The following is a 12,485-nucleotide window of genomic DNA, read 5'->3' as shown; positions in this document are numbered from 1 at the left end:
CGTCCTATAATACCTATTGTTCAGTCCAACTTTTCTCATGAAAATTTTCGAAAATCGATTGAACTGAACTTCTCCCAGGCGTTAAACCATTTTTTGGGGATGTCTAGATGGAAAAAGTAGCATACTTAAGTAACAAATTAGTTGGCCTTAGTAATTTTTTTTTTATCAAAAACAGTTTTGTTTCTCACAACTTTTTCCAGAAAACACTTGGTTTTTCTTGAAAATTGATTTTTTGTGATTGAAGATTTTTATTCAAATTAAACTTTCCTGTCTTCGCTCAAAATACTTATCTCGAAAATAAAGCATCTCACAAAAATTAGTGGTAGAAAATTTTACGCTCTACAAATTTTGCTTTCCCTGGATAATTTTTTTTGTGGAACTCTTCGTTTGTCCGAAAAATTTTTTTGGTAAAAAAATTGAAAAGTATGATTTTTTTACAACTAATTCATGTTTAACTTTACATATTTGTTGCTCAAAATATCTCAAAAAGAGAGCCTTTTAGAATAAAACGAATTATAACTTTGAACCTATCAATGAAGTTGGACCCTTCGTTTTGTCCAAAAATCATTTTTTTTATGAGATTGAAAACAACCAATAAATTTATGTTAAAATTCACATTTCTTGCTGAAAATATTTCAAAAACAGAGCTTTTTAAGATGAAACAAATTGCAGGGTAGTTTTTCTCTAAAATCGACTTCTTGAAGGATGACCAGAGTTCCAGGAGTCGCAAAAGATTGTAGCCTATTTTTGTAGAAGTCAAAATTTTGAAAATCTTGCTGTTGAATGAAAGTTCTGCTCAATAAACTTTGAAAGTTCGCAATTGAATTACTCCCTGGAGTCATGAAACCCTGGATCATTTTCCTTAATTTTGTGAGAGAATTGTGATGAATTAGAATTTTTGTTTTCCATTTGATACTTCGACACTTCCCTTAAGATTTTGTCAGTGTTGGATCATTTTTTGATAATTTTTTAGTTTTCGCCTGCGAATTGCTAAATTTAAATCTAATAATTACCTATTCATTTCATGCTAGAAAAGTTCTAAAATTGAAAACTTGTAATTTCACTATTCAAGAATTTTCAGTCGTTTTTTTCATCTCCTTAAGAAATTTCTTCAAGAAAAAATCCACTTCAGGAGAGAAACATTTTTATTTTCTTTCTCTACCTATTTTTATTTTTTGAAAGAGGAAGTCCCAGAGATGAAAAAAAGCTATTGAAAGCAATGTCATAGCCGATAAGTTGCTGTATATGGCTCATTAAATAAAATAAATAAAAGTACTAACGAACTGTGCATTGGGATGTGATTTATTCATGAGATAATCATATTTTATCTTTATGTAATGTTTTCTTTATATTTTTCCATAATAACGCTCTGTCGTTGTTCAGTCTTCCTGGAACTAGTTTCAAGGTATCTGTGATACGAAGATAACAAGGGTTTTCCGGAGTCGAAGACATCCAGGGTTCGGGCATATCTTCGTAATTCGGATTGCTGTAAAAGTTCAGAAGCATATTTTCATTATTCGAATTTTCGACGGAAAATGATTTCGAAAAAGAGAGCGAACAGTTGTTTTTTTGGGTACACTGAAACCACAGATTTTCATTATCGAGTAATTACCCTGTTTTTGCGAATGAACTGACAAGTTTGAGGAACATTAATACGACTTCTTTAGTCTGAGGTGTAATTGGATCTCTCATTCTGGTCCAGTAGCCAAAGTCGTCAGCATGGAACGAACCTGAAATGTAGATCAAAAGCTTATAAATGTACAATGGTGAAAAAAAATCTTGCGCAGCACGCAAGATCAACCGACTTTTCCCTATCGTACGGACCAAAAATTAGTAGAAAATTTTGGAAATGAACAAGTAACGTTAAATTTGTTTAAATAAATTTTTAATTTCTGTATTTTCAGAAATTCAACTGTTGATGACAGAAAACTGATTTAAAAAAAAAAAATTGAAAACGAGTTGGACGCGTGCCTGTGTACTAAGGCAGTACCTAAGTGAGAGCAAGGGAGTGGGGTAAAATACAACAAAGTACCATCAATTCAACGCCACTGTCACCATAGAACTATTTTTTAGAAATTTTCGGTTATCTAATGGCAACTCTTTAGGTCGTAACATGCCAATTAATTGTATGTTGTACATATTTACACTCACATACAATATACGTACATACGTGTTACGTAAATGTCACAACTTACTGAAATCTTGCAATAAGACAATTCAAATTTTACTTATTCAAATTTACCAAAAAAATTTACCAATTTATCAAATTACCAAAATTTACCAAACTACCAGAATTTACCAATTTATCAAAATTTACCAAATTACCAAAATTTACCCATTTGCCGAATTTTACCATACTACCAAAATTTACCCATTTACTGAAATTTACTCATTTACCAAAATTTACCCACCCAGAAATTTACCCATTTACAAAATTTACCCACCTATTTACAGAAATTTACCCATTTACCAAAATTTACCAAATTACCAAAATTTACACATTTACCAAAATTTACCCATTTACCGAAATCAGAAATTTACCCATTTACGGAAATCAAAAATTTACCCACTTACAGAAATTCATTTACCTATTTACAGAAATTTACCCATTTACCCACCCATTTACAGAAATTTACAAATTACCAAAAATTTACCAATTTACCAAAATTTACCAAATTACCAAAATTTACCAAATTACTGAAATTTACCCATTTACTAAATTTTAACAAATTACCGAAATGTACCCATTTACCAAAATTTACCCATTTACCAAAATTTACCCACCCATTACCAAAATTTACCCATTTACCGAAATTTACCCACCCACAAAAACCAAATTACTGAAATTTACACATTTACCGAATTTTACCAAATTACCAAAATTCACCCATTTACCAAAATTTACCAAATTACCAAAATTTACACATTTACCAAAATTTACCCATTTACCGAAATCATAAATTTACCCATTTACCGAAATTCATTTACCTATTTACAGAAATTTACCCATTTACCCACCCATTTACAGAAATTTACAAATTACCAAAAATTTACCAATTTTCCAAAATTTACCAAATTACCAAAATTTACCAAATTACTGAAATTTACCCATTTACTAAATTTTACCAAATTACCGAAATGTACCCATTTACCAAAATTTACCCATTTACCAAAATTTACCCACCCATTACCGAAATTTACCCATTTACCGAAATTCACCCAATTACCATAATTTACCCACCCATTTACCAAAATTTACCCATTTACCGAAATTTACCCACCCACCCACAAAAACCAAATTACTGAAATTTACCCATTTACCGAATTTTACCAAATTACCGAAATTCACCCATTTACCAAAATTTACCCACCCATTACCAAAATTTACCCATTTACCGAAATTCACCCAGTTACCATAATTTACCCAGCCATTTACCAAAATTTACCCATTTACCGAAATTTACCCACCCACCATAAATTTCGTCACTAATACCAAAAATTTTGTCTAACTAAGAAATTTAAAAATTTAAATAAAATTGGAAGAATGAAATTAACAATAAAAATAATAAAAATTGGTAAAAAAAATTTCGTCACTAAAAATAACTATTAATTAGCGATACCAAAAATTTTGTCTAACTAAGAAATTTAAAAATTTAATTTAAATAATAAAATTGTAAGAATGAAATTATAAATAAAAATAAAAAAGTCTGTAAAAAAAAATTGGTAAAAATAATTTTCGTTTGTTGACTCACGCGGGATTCGAACACCCGACCTCCGGCGTACCAATCTATAACCTACACACCCTAACCATCCCATCTGTTTGTTGAGGGTAAACCATTTGCGAGATATAAGGGTTTACACATATTTTAGCTTATCCATAACGTTAAAATACACTTAAACGTTCATATCTCAAAAACGGCTGAATCGATTTCAACCAAATTAAAAATTTCTCTAGTTCAGTATCAAAGCAATATTTTGCCATCATCAGTTTGGACTTGAAGTTCGGAGCTTTTGAGTTCAGCGTGACACAAATTTGTACATAAATTGATATATAAATAAATACATACATACATACATACATACATATGTATATAAACTTATCTCGTTTGGTGCCATACGTCTTATCGTGATCAGCACACTCCAAAACGTCAAGAAAACCCACCCCCACCCAAATCCTGAACCTTCATGACAAATACAATACCTGACTTTCCGTGGAAAAGTCGGTAAAAGGAATGAAGAATCTTTTTTCGAATACTTACCTTCCAAGTGACCATCGATTAACGACGAGCATATACCTCTCATGTCGTTAATTTCACCTACGTATTCGAAACTGTAAACGAATGCAGAATCGGGAAGATCAGCTGATACTGCATCGATCAGCGTATCGTAAAGATCAGAATAAGCAGCATCGTCGAGAATCTGCAAAAAAAAAAAAAAAAAAGTAATCAAATGCCGAATTCATAACGACTCATTCTTCTTCCAATTTGACTCTGATTGAAACGTACGTCACATTTGATCGAAAGGGGTACATTATCCTTTGGAACATCCTTCAGATAAAACGAATCAATTTCTTTGATTACGTAATCAGTTTCTTGATCGGTGAGCCCATTTGACCAACTCCAGCAGTTTTGCTTGAACGCCGTTTTATAAGTTCTGTAAGTTACTTCGGCTCGATTTTCTGCACGTGGAAATACGATTTGAGAGATTCGCTTTTTAGTGATATTGAAAAGTGAATTTACTGGCTTACTACAAAATCCCATCACAGATTCACGTTGACAGTTTCCAACCATGATTGGCACTCGGTTCATCGACTTGATAAGCTCTCTCGGATGTTTTGGCAACACGGGAGTTCTACTTTTACGATCTACAGATGGTGAAAATTTACCACAAGGGTATGCTATCGTGTAATTCTGAAAGAAATGTATCGACGGTCAAGTAGGTACACGTGCAGAGAACTGGATGAATTATCATAGGATTCTCACATTTTCACCCATTCTACAATACACTTCTTTTTTTTCACCGATAAAATCATCAACTGATAAATCTTTAAGGAATGCTAAAAGACTTCTTGGACTTTCATTTTCATCTTCGTAACCTAGCATTCGGCAGTAAAGTAAGGCTTCTTCAAAATTAGTCTCCTGTTCCAAGGTGACGGTGTTGAATAAATATCCAGACATGATGACAGCCTTGTGAAATAGATCTGCGAATGAATAAAGTACACGATAACATGTTTAGTTGATGTGATCAACGTCTAGATGGGCAATTACTTTTTGCTGCGGGTGATAAGAGAAGACAGTGTATCAAAGCAGCCCCACTACTGCTTCCTAATAAAGTTATATTGTTCGGATCGCCTCCAAACCCGGATATAGTCTCTTGAATCCATTTCAAAGCTAGGATAATATCTTTGAGTCCTTGATTACCCGAGCATTCCTTTATGCCCAGGTTGAGAAACCCTGTTGAAAAGGTATAAATTTAGTAGGTAATCGGAAAGAGAAAGCTTGGAGTATTGAAGTGAATCAGTGAAGATGATATTACCTAATACGTGTAACCTGAATCCAATATTAACATTAATCACGTCGCAACTCATTGCAAATTCTGGTGATCCGTGATGATGAGGATCTGGCGAACTCCACAGGTACCCTCCTGGATGGAGTTGTACTACGACTGCTTTCAAAGCGGCATCTTTTACTGGTAACTGAACGTAAACTGATTTAATACTACTGAAAGTCGAAAACATCCAGAAATATGAAGAACCGTACCTCTGGTATATGAACATTAACGTATAAACAATCCTCAGAACCCATTTGGGTTAAAAATTTCAACGAAAACTGAATGCAACCTTCTCGCGCTGTCGTACAATCGCGAACTGATTTCCATGGGGTTACTTTCACTGGATCCTGTTCAGAAAATATAATTTTAATTCAACATTTTTCATGCGATTGGTTGTAATCATCAAATACGTATGTACTTACCTTGAAACGTAGGTCATCTACAGGAGGCTGTCCATAAGGTATACCGTAGAAAGAGAAGTATTCCCGCATTGGGAATTTGCTTTTTTCTTTTATACCCCGTACTTTACCATATTTCGTGTTGACGATTATGCTATTCGACATCTTCGAGAAGCTAAGCTACTCAGTCCCACATGAATTGTATGTAATTGTCAGTAAGTAGGTAAGTATGTACTAGAAAAGCAACACAAGTTGAGGCACTTGAAAAAACACTTATTTTGTTAACAGTATGGCTTCGTTGGTTGGTGATATTTATTGACATAGAAACGTTTTGCTTCAAAGCATTTTCTTTCGGGTCAGTTTTGTGTTTTATCGTTGTTTCATTTCTTTTTGTGTGTGAAAATTGATGTTTTAAAAAGTAAATGGTTTAAAGCGTCATTGATAAGCTATTCAAGCTTTGCAGTTGGTTGTTTTTTTGTTTCAAATTTCACCTTAATGCGGCAAAATTAGTTAAGAAAGATCAGTTCGCTAAGAGGTGGAGAAATTGAAACGTTTGCCCTCGTGTGATATGAAAAAAATTTTAAAATGGCGTATCAGAATTTGTCAGCAGGTATACCTAAATATACCGATTTAGAAATTCTGACAATCAGTGTAATATTCGCCATTTCCTCTGTATTCTAGATTATTTTTGAGTTGACCTTCAACGTTCAACTAGTTAAACCGCATTACAAAAAGGAAATACCTACTTATTCAGAACCCATTATCGGAATGAGAAATACAGCGAAATATGCTACTACTTCAAAATGTTACAAATTTGAAGCCAAAGTTTTGTCATGTGTGTGAAATGGTGTTTATGAAAAAAGTGAACCAGAAAAAAATGTTATCAAACTCTACTGGAAAGAAATTTTACGCTCTGCTATTTTTTTCTATTCATTTTTCGCCACAGGATGCTTGCTCGACCTCAAAAATCGATTTTATTGTTGGCAACTAAAAAATGAAAAAAGGGAATAAAGTACCTACCCCCTGAATAATTCGCTTGGTGGGAAAAATTTACTCACTATTACGAATTTTTTTATTGTTTTCCTCGCGATCAGTGTGAAAATAAGTCCCATCACGCCATCAGAAACACCTACTGCAACTCAATCAGCGTTTTCAGTGTGGATTTCTAATAATGTGGCTAAAAATTTTTTACTTCACATGAATGAATTCTTAAAAGTCTACATAATATTCCTAAGGTACCCTCCCCAACCTCATTCAAGTCTTAGTCAAAAAGTTCTCTCAATAAAATTGTTTTCCAACTGAAGAATACTATCGTTTCTCTGCAATGCAGAAGGTCGCATTTTGAGTACCTACTCAAAAAAAAAAAGTTTTCTAATTTTTTACTCATTTAAAATATCTTAAGAAAAAAAACGCTTATACATGAAAAATAATCAGACTTTACACAGGGAAATCGATCAACTTATGCTAGACATATGTACAATTTTCTTTCGGTAGATTGTGACTCGTACCTTGTATCGTTTTACCAGTTTTTTTTTCTAACTATCCACTTAACCGGTTTATCAAATTTGTAACTTGTTATCAGGTTGCAAATTAATGAACCGGTTTCAAAATCCAGTTAGCTAAAATGGTCGTTCCATTTTTCACTCTCCAGAGCTTTTGTTTTAAGCTTTTTTTCTTTATCTCCAATTTTTAGGTGATTTTCAAAACTGGTTGCCAAATGCGAACCAATGAACTGGTTTCGAAATGCGCTTAGAAAGAATTGTGTAATTTTTCACGCTCTACAACTTTTGTTTCGAGGTTTTTTCTATGTCTCCAATTTTTAGGTAATTTTCGATAACTGGTTGCAAATTAATGAACCGGTTTCAAAATCCGATTAGCAAAAATGGTTCAATTTTTCACGCTCTACAACTTTTGTTTCGAGGTTTTTTCTAGATCTCTGATTTGTAGTCGATAATTGGTTGCAAATTAATGAACCGGTTTCAAAATCTGATTATAAAAAATGACTCAATTTTTCACGCTCTACAACTTTTGTTTCAAACTTTTTTTCTCATCTCCAATTTTTACGTGATTGTCAAAACTGGTTGCTAAATGCGAACCAATGAACTGGTTTCATAATGTGATCAGACAGAATTGTGTAATTTTTCACGCCCTACAACTCTTGTTTTGACTTTTTTTCTCAATCTCCAATTTTTGGGTTATCTTTGATAACTGGTTGTAAAATAATAAACCGGTTTCAAAAGATTCATATCTAGTTTTTGTTGCCCTGGTGTGTAGAATACATTGCACTAATAAAAACAAGGTTGAATTTTTTGATCGAACTGGTTTTTTAATTTGTGGGCACCCTGAGCACAGGCCTGAAATTTTCTATGTTACTTTTGAAAGCTCTTATTTTTTTTCTACTGAGTAAAATTAAGGTCACCGCGGGTCCTATTTTCTTGACATACTGTATAGTGTATATTTACAAAAAAAGGATGTCTACTATCTAGCAATCCTGCTTATTCTGCTCGTTTGCAGAACAACTTTAAAACTTTTCATTCATTCCCTTTTTTTTCAGAATTTTTATTTTTCCCTCATTTTTCTGTTCTTTTTAAAAAAATAAAAATATCAATCTATAGCATGGTAAATTTAAATTTTGACTCAAAAATATTTCAATTACTTCCCCTTTTTCCTCAGAAATTGGGATATTTTAAAAACGAAAAATTTTGGCCTAATAGAAATTTTGACTCTTTAGCACACTCTTCCTCACTTCCCTGAAAATTGAAAAATTTGAAAAAAAAAATCCGTGCTTAAACTCTTGCTTTTCATCTTCGTTTTTTCATGCTACTTGAAAAAGCAATGTAAGTATTGAGAAAAAATTAGGGATCCTTTGACTTCTTTAACTGAAAGTATGAAAACAGCATAAGCAGGTTGAGAAGAGTGAATTGGCCCTCAGCTGGGATTTTTAAACTAACCAGTCCCGTGATGAAATTTTCAAATCGCTAAATCTTACCTCCAACTCCTCCATAACGGATGAAATTGACATTTCTGTCGAACATTTTTTTCTAGTCATTCATGGATTTTTTTTGAAATTTTTTCAAACGTATTTCTTGGTGAAGATATACGGATTTTTAGTTTTTGATTGGCATTTTTGGTAACTTCCTTTATTTGCTTAATCGCGAAAAAAATATGTAGTTTGTATGTCATCTAGATGAATATGTTATTTTCTCTATTTTTTACGCCTTAAATTATCAATTTCTGTCTAAAAACAAGCGAGCGCAAAAGATTTCAAAAATGTGCTTTTCAAGTTTCTAGAAACTCGGAACCTCATCTCCTAGTTTCGTTTCTGTCGCAATTATTTTCCAGTTTGAAAAAGTGCACTCCTTACATGGTAGAAAAAAATCAAAGGCTAGCATTTTGCTGTTTATGTTCTGTTTTTTTAGGTTTCAATAACTTGGTAATTTTTCGTTTATTTCCTTCGTTCTCCTTTTATCTTTTCGAAAAAAAAGTGACTCCCTCTCTCCTCAAAAACATTAAAATAGGCATTTGAATAACATGTTTTTCATCTTTTCCTTGAGTTTTATCAGTAAAAAAATCATCCTCATTTATTTTTTTGCTCATGTTACAGACATTTTTAGATTTTAATCATGTTTAAATTTTGCTTTTAAATTGTCCCAAAATTTGGATCTTTCACCATTTAATTTCCCATCAACCATAGTGAGTTTTTCATCGATATCCAAATAACACGGATTTTCTGATGTCGAAGGTTTCCAAATCACTTCAATATTTTCGTTATTAGGATTCCTAGGGGAAAATATTGATTTAATTAAGAATGCAAAATTAATTATCCCTTTCAACTTATTATTAATTACATCTTGAAGTAGGTATACCCTGTTTTAGCAAAAGTGCAGAATAATGTAGTGAAGTTATTCACAACCTGTAGCGTCATTTTTCTGTCTGGCGTAATCTGATGTGCCCAGTAACTGACATCGTCACTGTGATAAGTACCTGTTTGGGATAATTTCTTAATTATTCAACATGACGAGGAATTTTTCATCATGCATCGAATGTAGATATTACCATTAACTGGTTCACTCAGACCCTGCAGAACAGCTCTTCTAAACAGACTGATTTCACCTGGGTATTGGAACTTATATACGTAAACTGGATAACTTTGCGAAATTGGATCAATCAGTGTGTCATAAACTTCAGAAAACACTGCGTCAGTGATAATCTGAAATAATCGAGTCGATATATGTTATCAAGATCAAAGAGCGAAACCAAAATTTAACTGGGTAATTGTTCTATGAACATACGAAGCGAGCTCACATCGATTTTTCGACAATAAGCGGTTGTTTTCTCGGGCAAATTCTCTAAATAGAACGAATATATTTGTTTGTTCATCTCATCGAGTTCTTGATCTGTTAAATTATGAGGCCACGACCACGGATCTATTCGATATGCAGCGTGCAAATTTCTGTCGATCGTTTCTTCTTCACTGTCTGTCGATCAAAAAAAATTATCAGCGAGGTACCTAAATGAATGTACGACTAAGTAGGTACCTATTTATACTAATAAAACTTTGATTAATTTTGTTTCTTACTAATGAATCCGCATATAGCCTCTTTGTCACAGATACCAAATATAATTGGTATACGTTCCATCGTTGAGAGCAATTGACGAGGATTTACGGGCATTATGGTAGAATCAAGCGATTCGTTGAAAGGACCTCCAATGTACGACTTGATAATATCCTGAAAGATTCACTCAGGGTTGGACGAGACAAAAATATTACCCAAGAGGTGAAAACAACTCATATGAGTAATTGAGTACTCACTCACTTTGTACAGTTTGACTTGAAAATTCGACACAGAACAAGACAATTGAGCAGCGGGCATTTTTTTCAAAAATCTCAGCATTTTTCGAGGATCGTCTCCTTTAAAGCCAAGTTCTTGGGCGAATTTTAAAGCTCTTTCTGTGTGATCTTCAACTCGAGGTGTCACACAACTGAACGCGTAAAACCCCATTAGTATAGCTTTGTGAAATAGTCCTAAGGATATTTATAACAATCTACAATGTAACTGGGTGATAATTTTATCCTATTTTGTTGCGTAGTTTGAATATGCTACGTAGTACGTATCTCTACCTGTGACTGATGGCGATAAAAGTAACATGTGAATCATCAAAGCTCCGGAACTGCTACCGATCGCGGTTATATTGTTAGGATCGCCATTGAACGCGTGAATATTCTCTCGAATCCATTGAAACGCCATTACAGCATCTTTCAGCCCTTGATTACCCGAGCACTCTTCCATATTCAAGTTGAGGAATCCTTTAACAAAAATTATCTCTATATTTGCGTCGGGTTTCTTAAGTATTTGCTGAAGGTACCAAGAAAAGAATACGTTACCAAAAATATTCAACCTGAAGCCCACGGTAACGTAGACTACGTCATGATGCATCAGGAAGTTGGGTGAACCGTGATCTTCAGGATTTGGAGAACCCCACATAAAACTTCCAGGATGAAGAAAGACTAGCACAGCTTTAGGGGAATGATTTTCTTGTGGTAACTGTTTGCAGTAAAACAGCTCAATATTACCGATTTATTTACCAACTACGAGTATGTTTGAATTGTTTTTCCTAATTACTTCAGGTGTGTAGACATTGACATATAAACAATCCTCCGATCCTATCATTCGACAATGAATTGGTGACCATTGTAAACAAGGGTCTCTTGGCGTCATCGCATTGCGAATACGTTTCCATGGACTGGCTTTGACCGGATCCTAATTAGCATTATTGAAAATATTGATTACGATTAGCAACTGGTGCATTTCTACTTGCAAGTTGATTGTTGAGGAAAAACTCACTTTGAAACGTAAATCTTTAAGAGGTGGTTGAGCATATGGAATACCGTAAAATGAGTAATATTGCGATTGAAAAACTGTAGAGGTTTGTTTGATGCCTCGAATTTGGCCTTCATTAACTCGTACAATGATTTCATTCGAATCGAGCATTTTTTTTAAAGCTGCAAGGATACGTTTAGACTCGGAAAACTTTCAAAACACCATTCAAAAACTTGGATTTTTCATTTTGCTATATTGCTTTGAAAAAACACGATATTTTAGAGCACGAGGTAATGAATTTATTTTATTTGCTTAAGTTTTAGTATCAGGATTCCCTATCGCGCAATAACGTATTTGAAACCAAACCTGTTAAAAAAAATGAAAAACATTTTGCTTGCGTTTAATATGTATTTTAATGTTCGAAAGTAGTGTTCATTGTGTGCACATTTGAACACTACATGAGTATTTCTCCTAAAGTCGAAAACTTTCTTTATCGATGATTTTTCGTAAAATATTTGTTCAAGGATTTCGTCAGCTTTTCATGTGGTTTTGCAGACGTCGTGATGGTTTTTAGGGGAGCTTATCGAATTCAAGACTAATAACTGTGCTTGTGTACTACATTTAAAAAACATTCATTTGAATTGCCATCATTGAGTAACTTACCTTCTCATCCAAAACTGAGTTTTTGTCATCAGAGGCGAAATTTACCGATCGA

At 33.4% G+C, this 12,485-nt stretch overlaps 2 protein-coding genes across 2 annotated transcripts; both read right to left on the bottom strand.

The window, feature by feature from the left end:
• Positions 1 to 1,284: 1,284 nt before the first annotated feature.
• Positions 1,285 to 6,486, bottom strand: LOC135833095 (esterase B1-like). The gene is made up of 10 exons (XM_065346715.1): positions 5,973 to 6,486; positions 5,760 to 5,897; positions 5,536 to 5,695; positions 5,268 to 5,453; positions 4,983 to 5,200; positions 4,748 to 4,910; positions 4,506 to 4,678; positions 4,260 to 4,419; positions 1,613 to 1,730; positions 1,285 to 1,486 (listed from the first exon to the last, which is right to left on the bottom strand). Exons 1-10 carry the CDS (start codon positions 6,111 to 6,113, stop codon positions 1,318 to 1,320), a joined length of 1,626 nt encoding a protein of 541 aa, XP_065202787.1. The 5' UTR covers positions 6,114 to 6,486; the 3' UTR covers positions 1,285 to 1,317.
• Positions 6,487 to 9,333: 2,847 nt separating this feature from the next.
• LOC135833093 (esterase FE4-like) lies at positions 9,334 to 12,174 on the bottom strand. Its single transcript, XM_065346714.1, has 10 exons — positions 11,795 to 12,174; positions 11,573 to 11,710; positions 11,335 to 11,494; positions 11,071 to 11,256; positions 10,766 to 10,974; positions 10,528 to 10,678; positions 10,254 to 10,426; positions 10,005 to 10,158; positions 9,815 to 9,932; positions 9,334 to 9,728 (listed from the first exon to the last, which is right to left on the bottom strand). The coding sequence occupies exons 1-10, from the start codon at positions 11,939 to 11,941 to the stop codon at positions 9,566 to 9,568; spliced, it is 1,599 nt and encodes a 532-aa protein (XP_065202786.1). The 5' UTR covers positions 11,942 to 12,174; the 3' UTR covers positions 9,334 to 9,565.
• Positions 12,175 to 12,485: the final 311 nt, after the last annotated feature.

This window comes from Planococcus citri, chromosome 1, assembly GCF_950023065.1.
Source record: "Planococcus citri chromosome 1, ihPlaCitr1.1, whole genome shotgun sequence".
Lineage (NCBI taxonomy): Eukaryota > Metazoa > Arthropoda > Insecta > Hemiptera > Pseudococcidae > Planococcus > Planococcus citri.
This window is presented reverse-complemented; position numbering and strand designations above follow the sequence as displayed.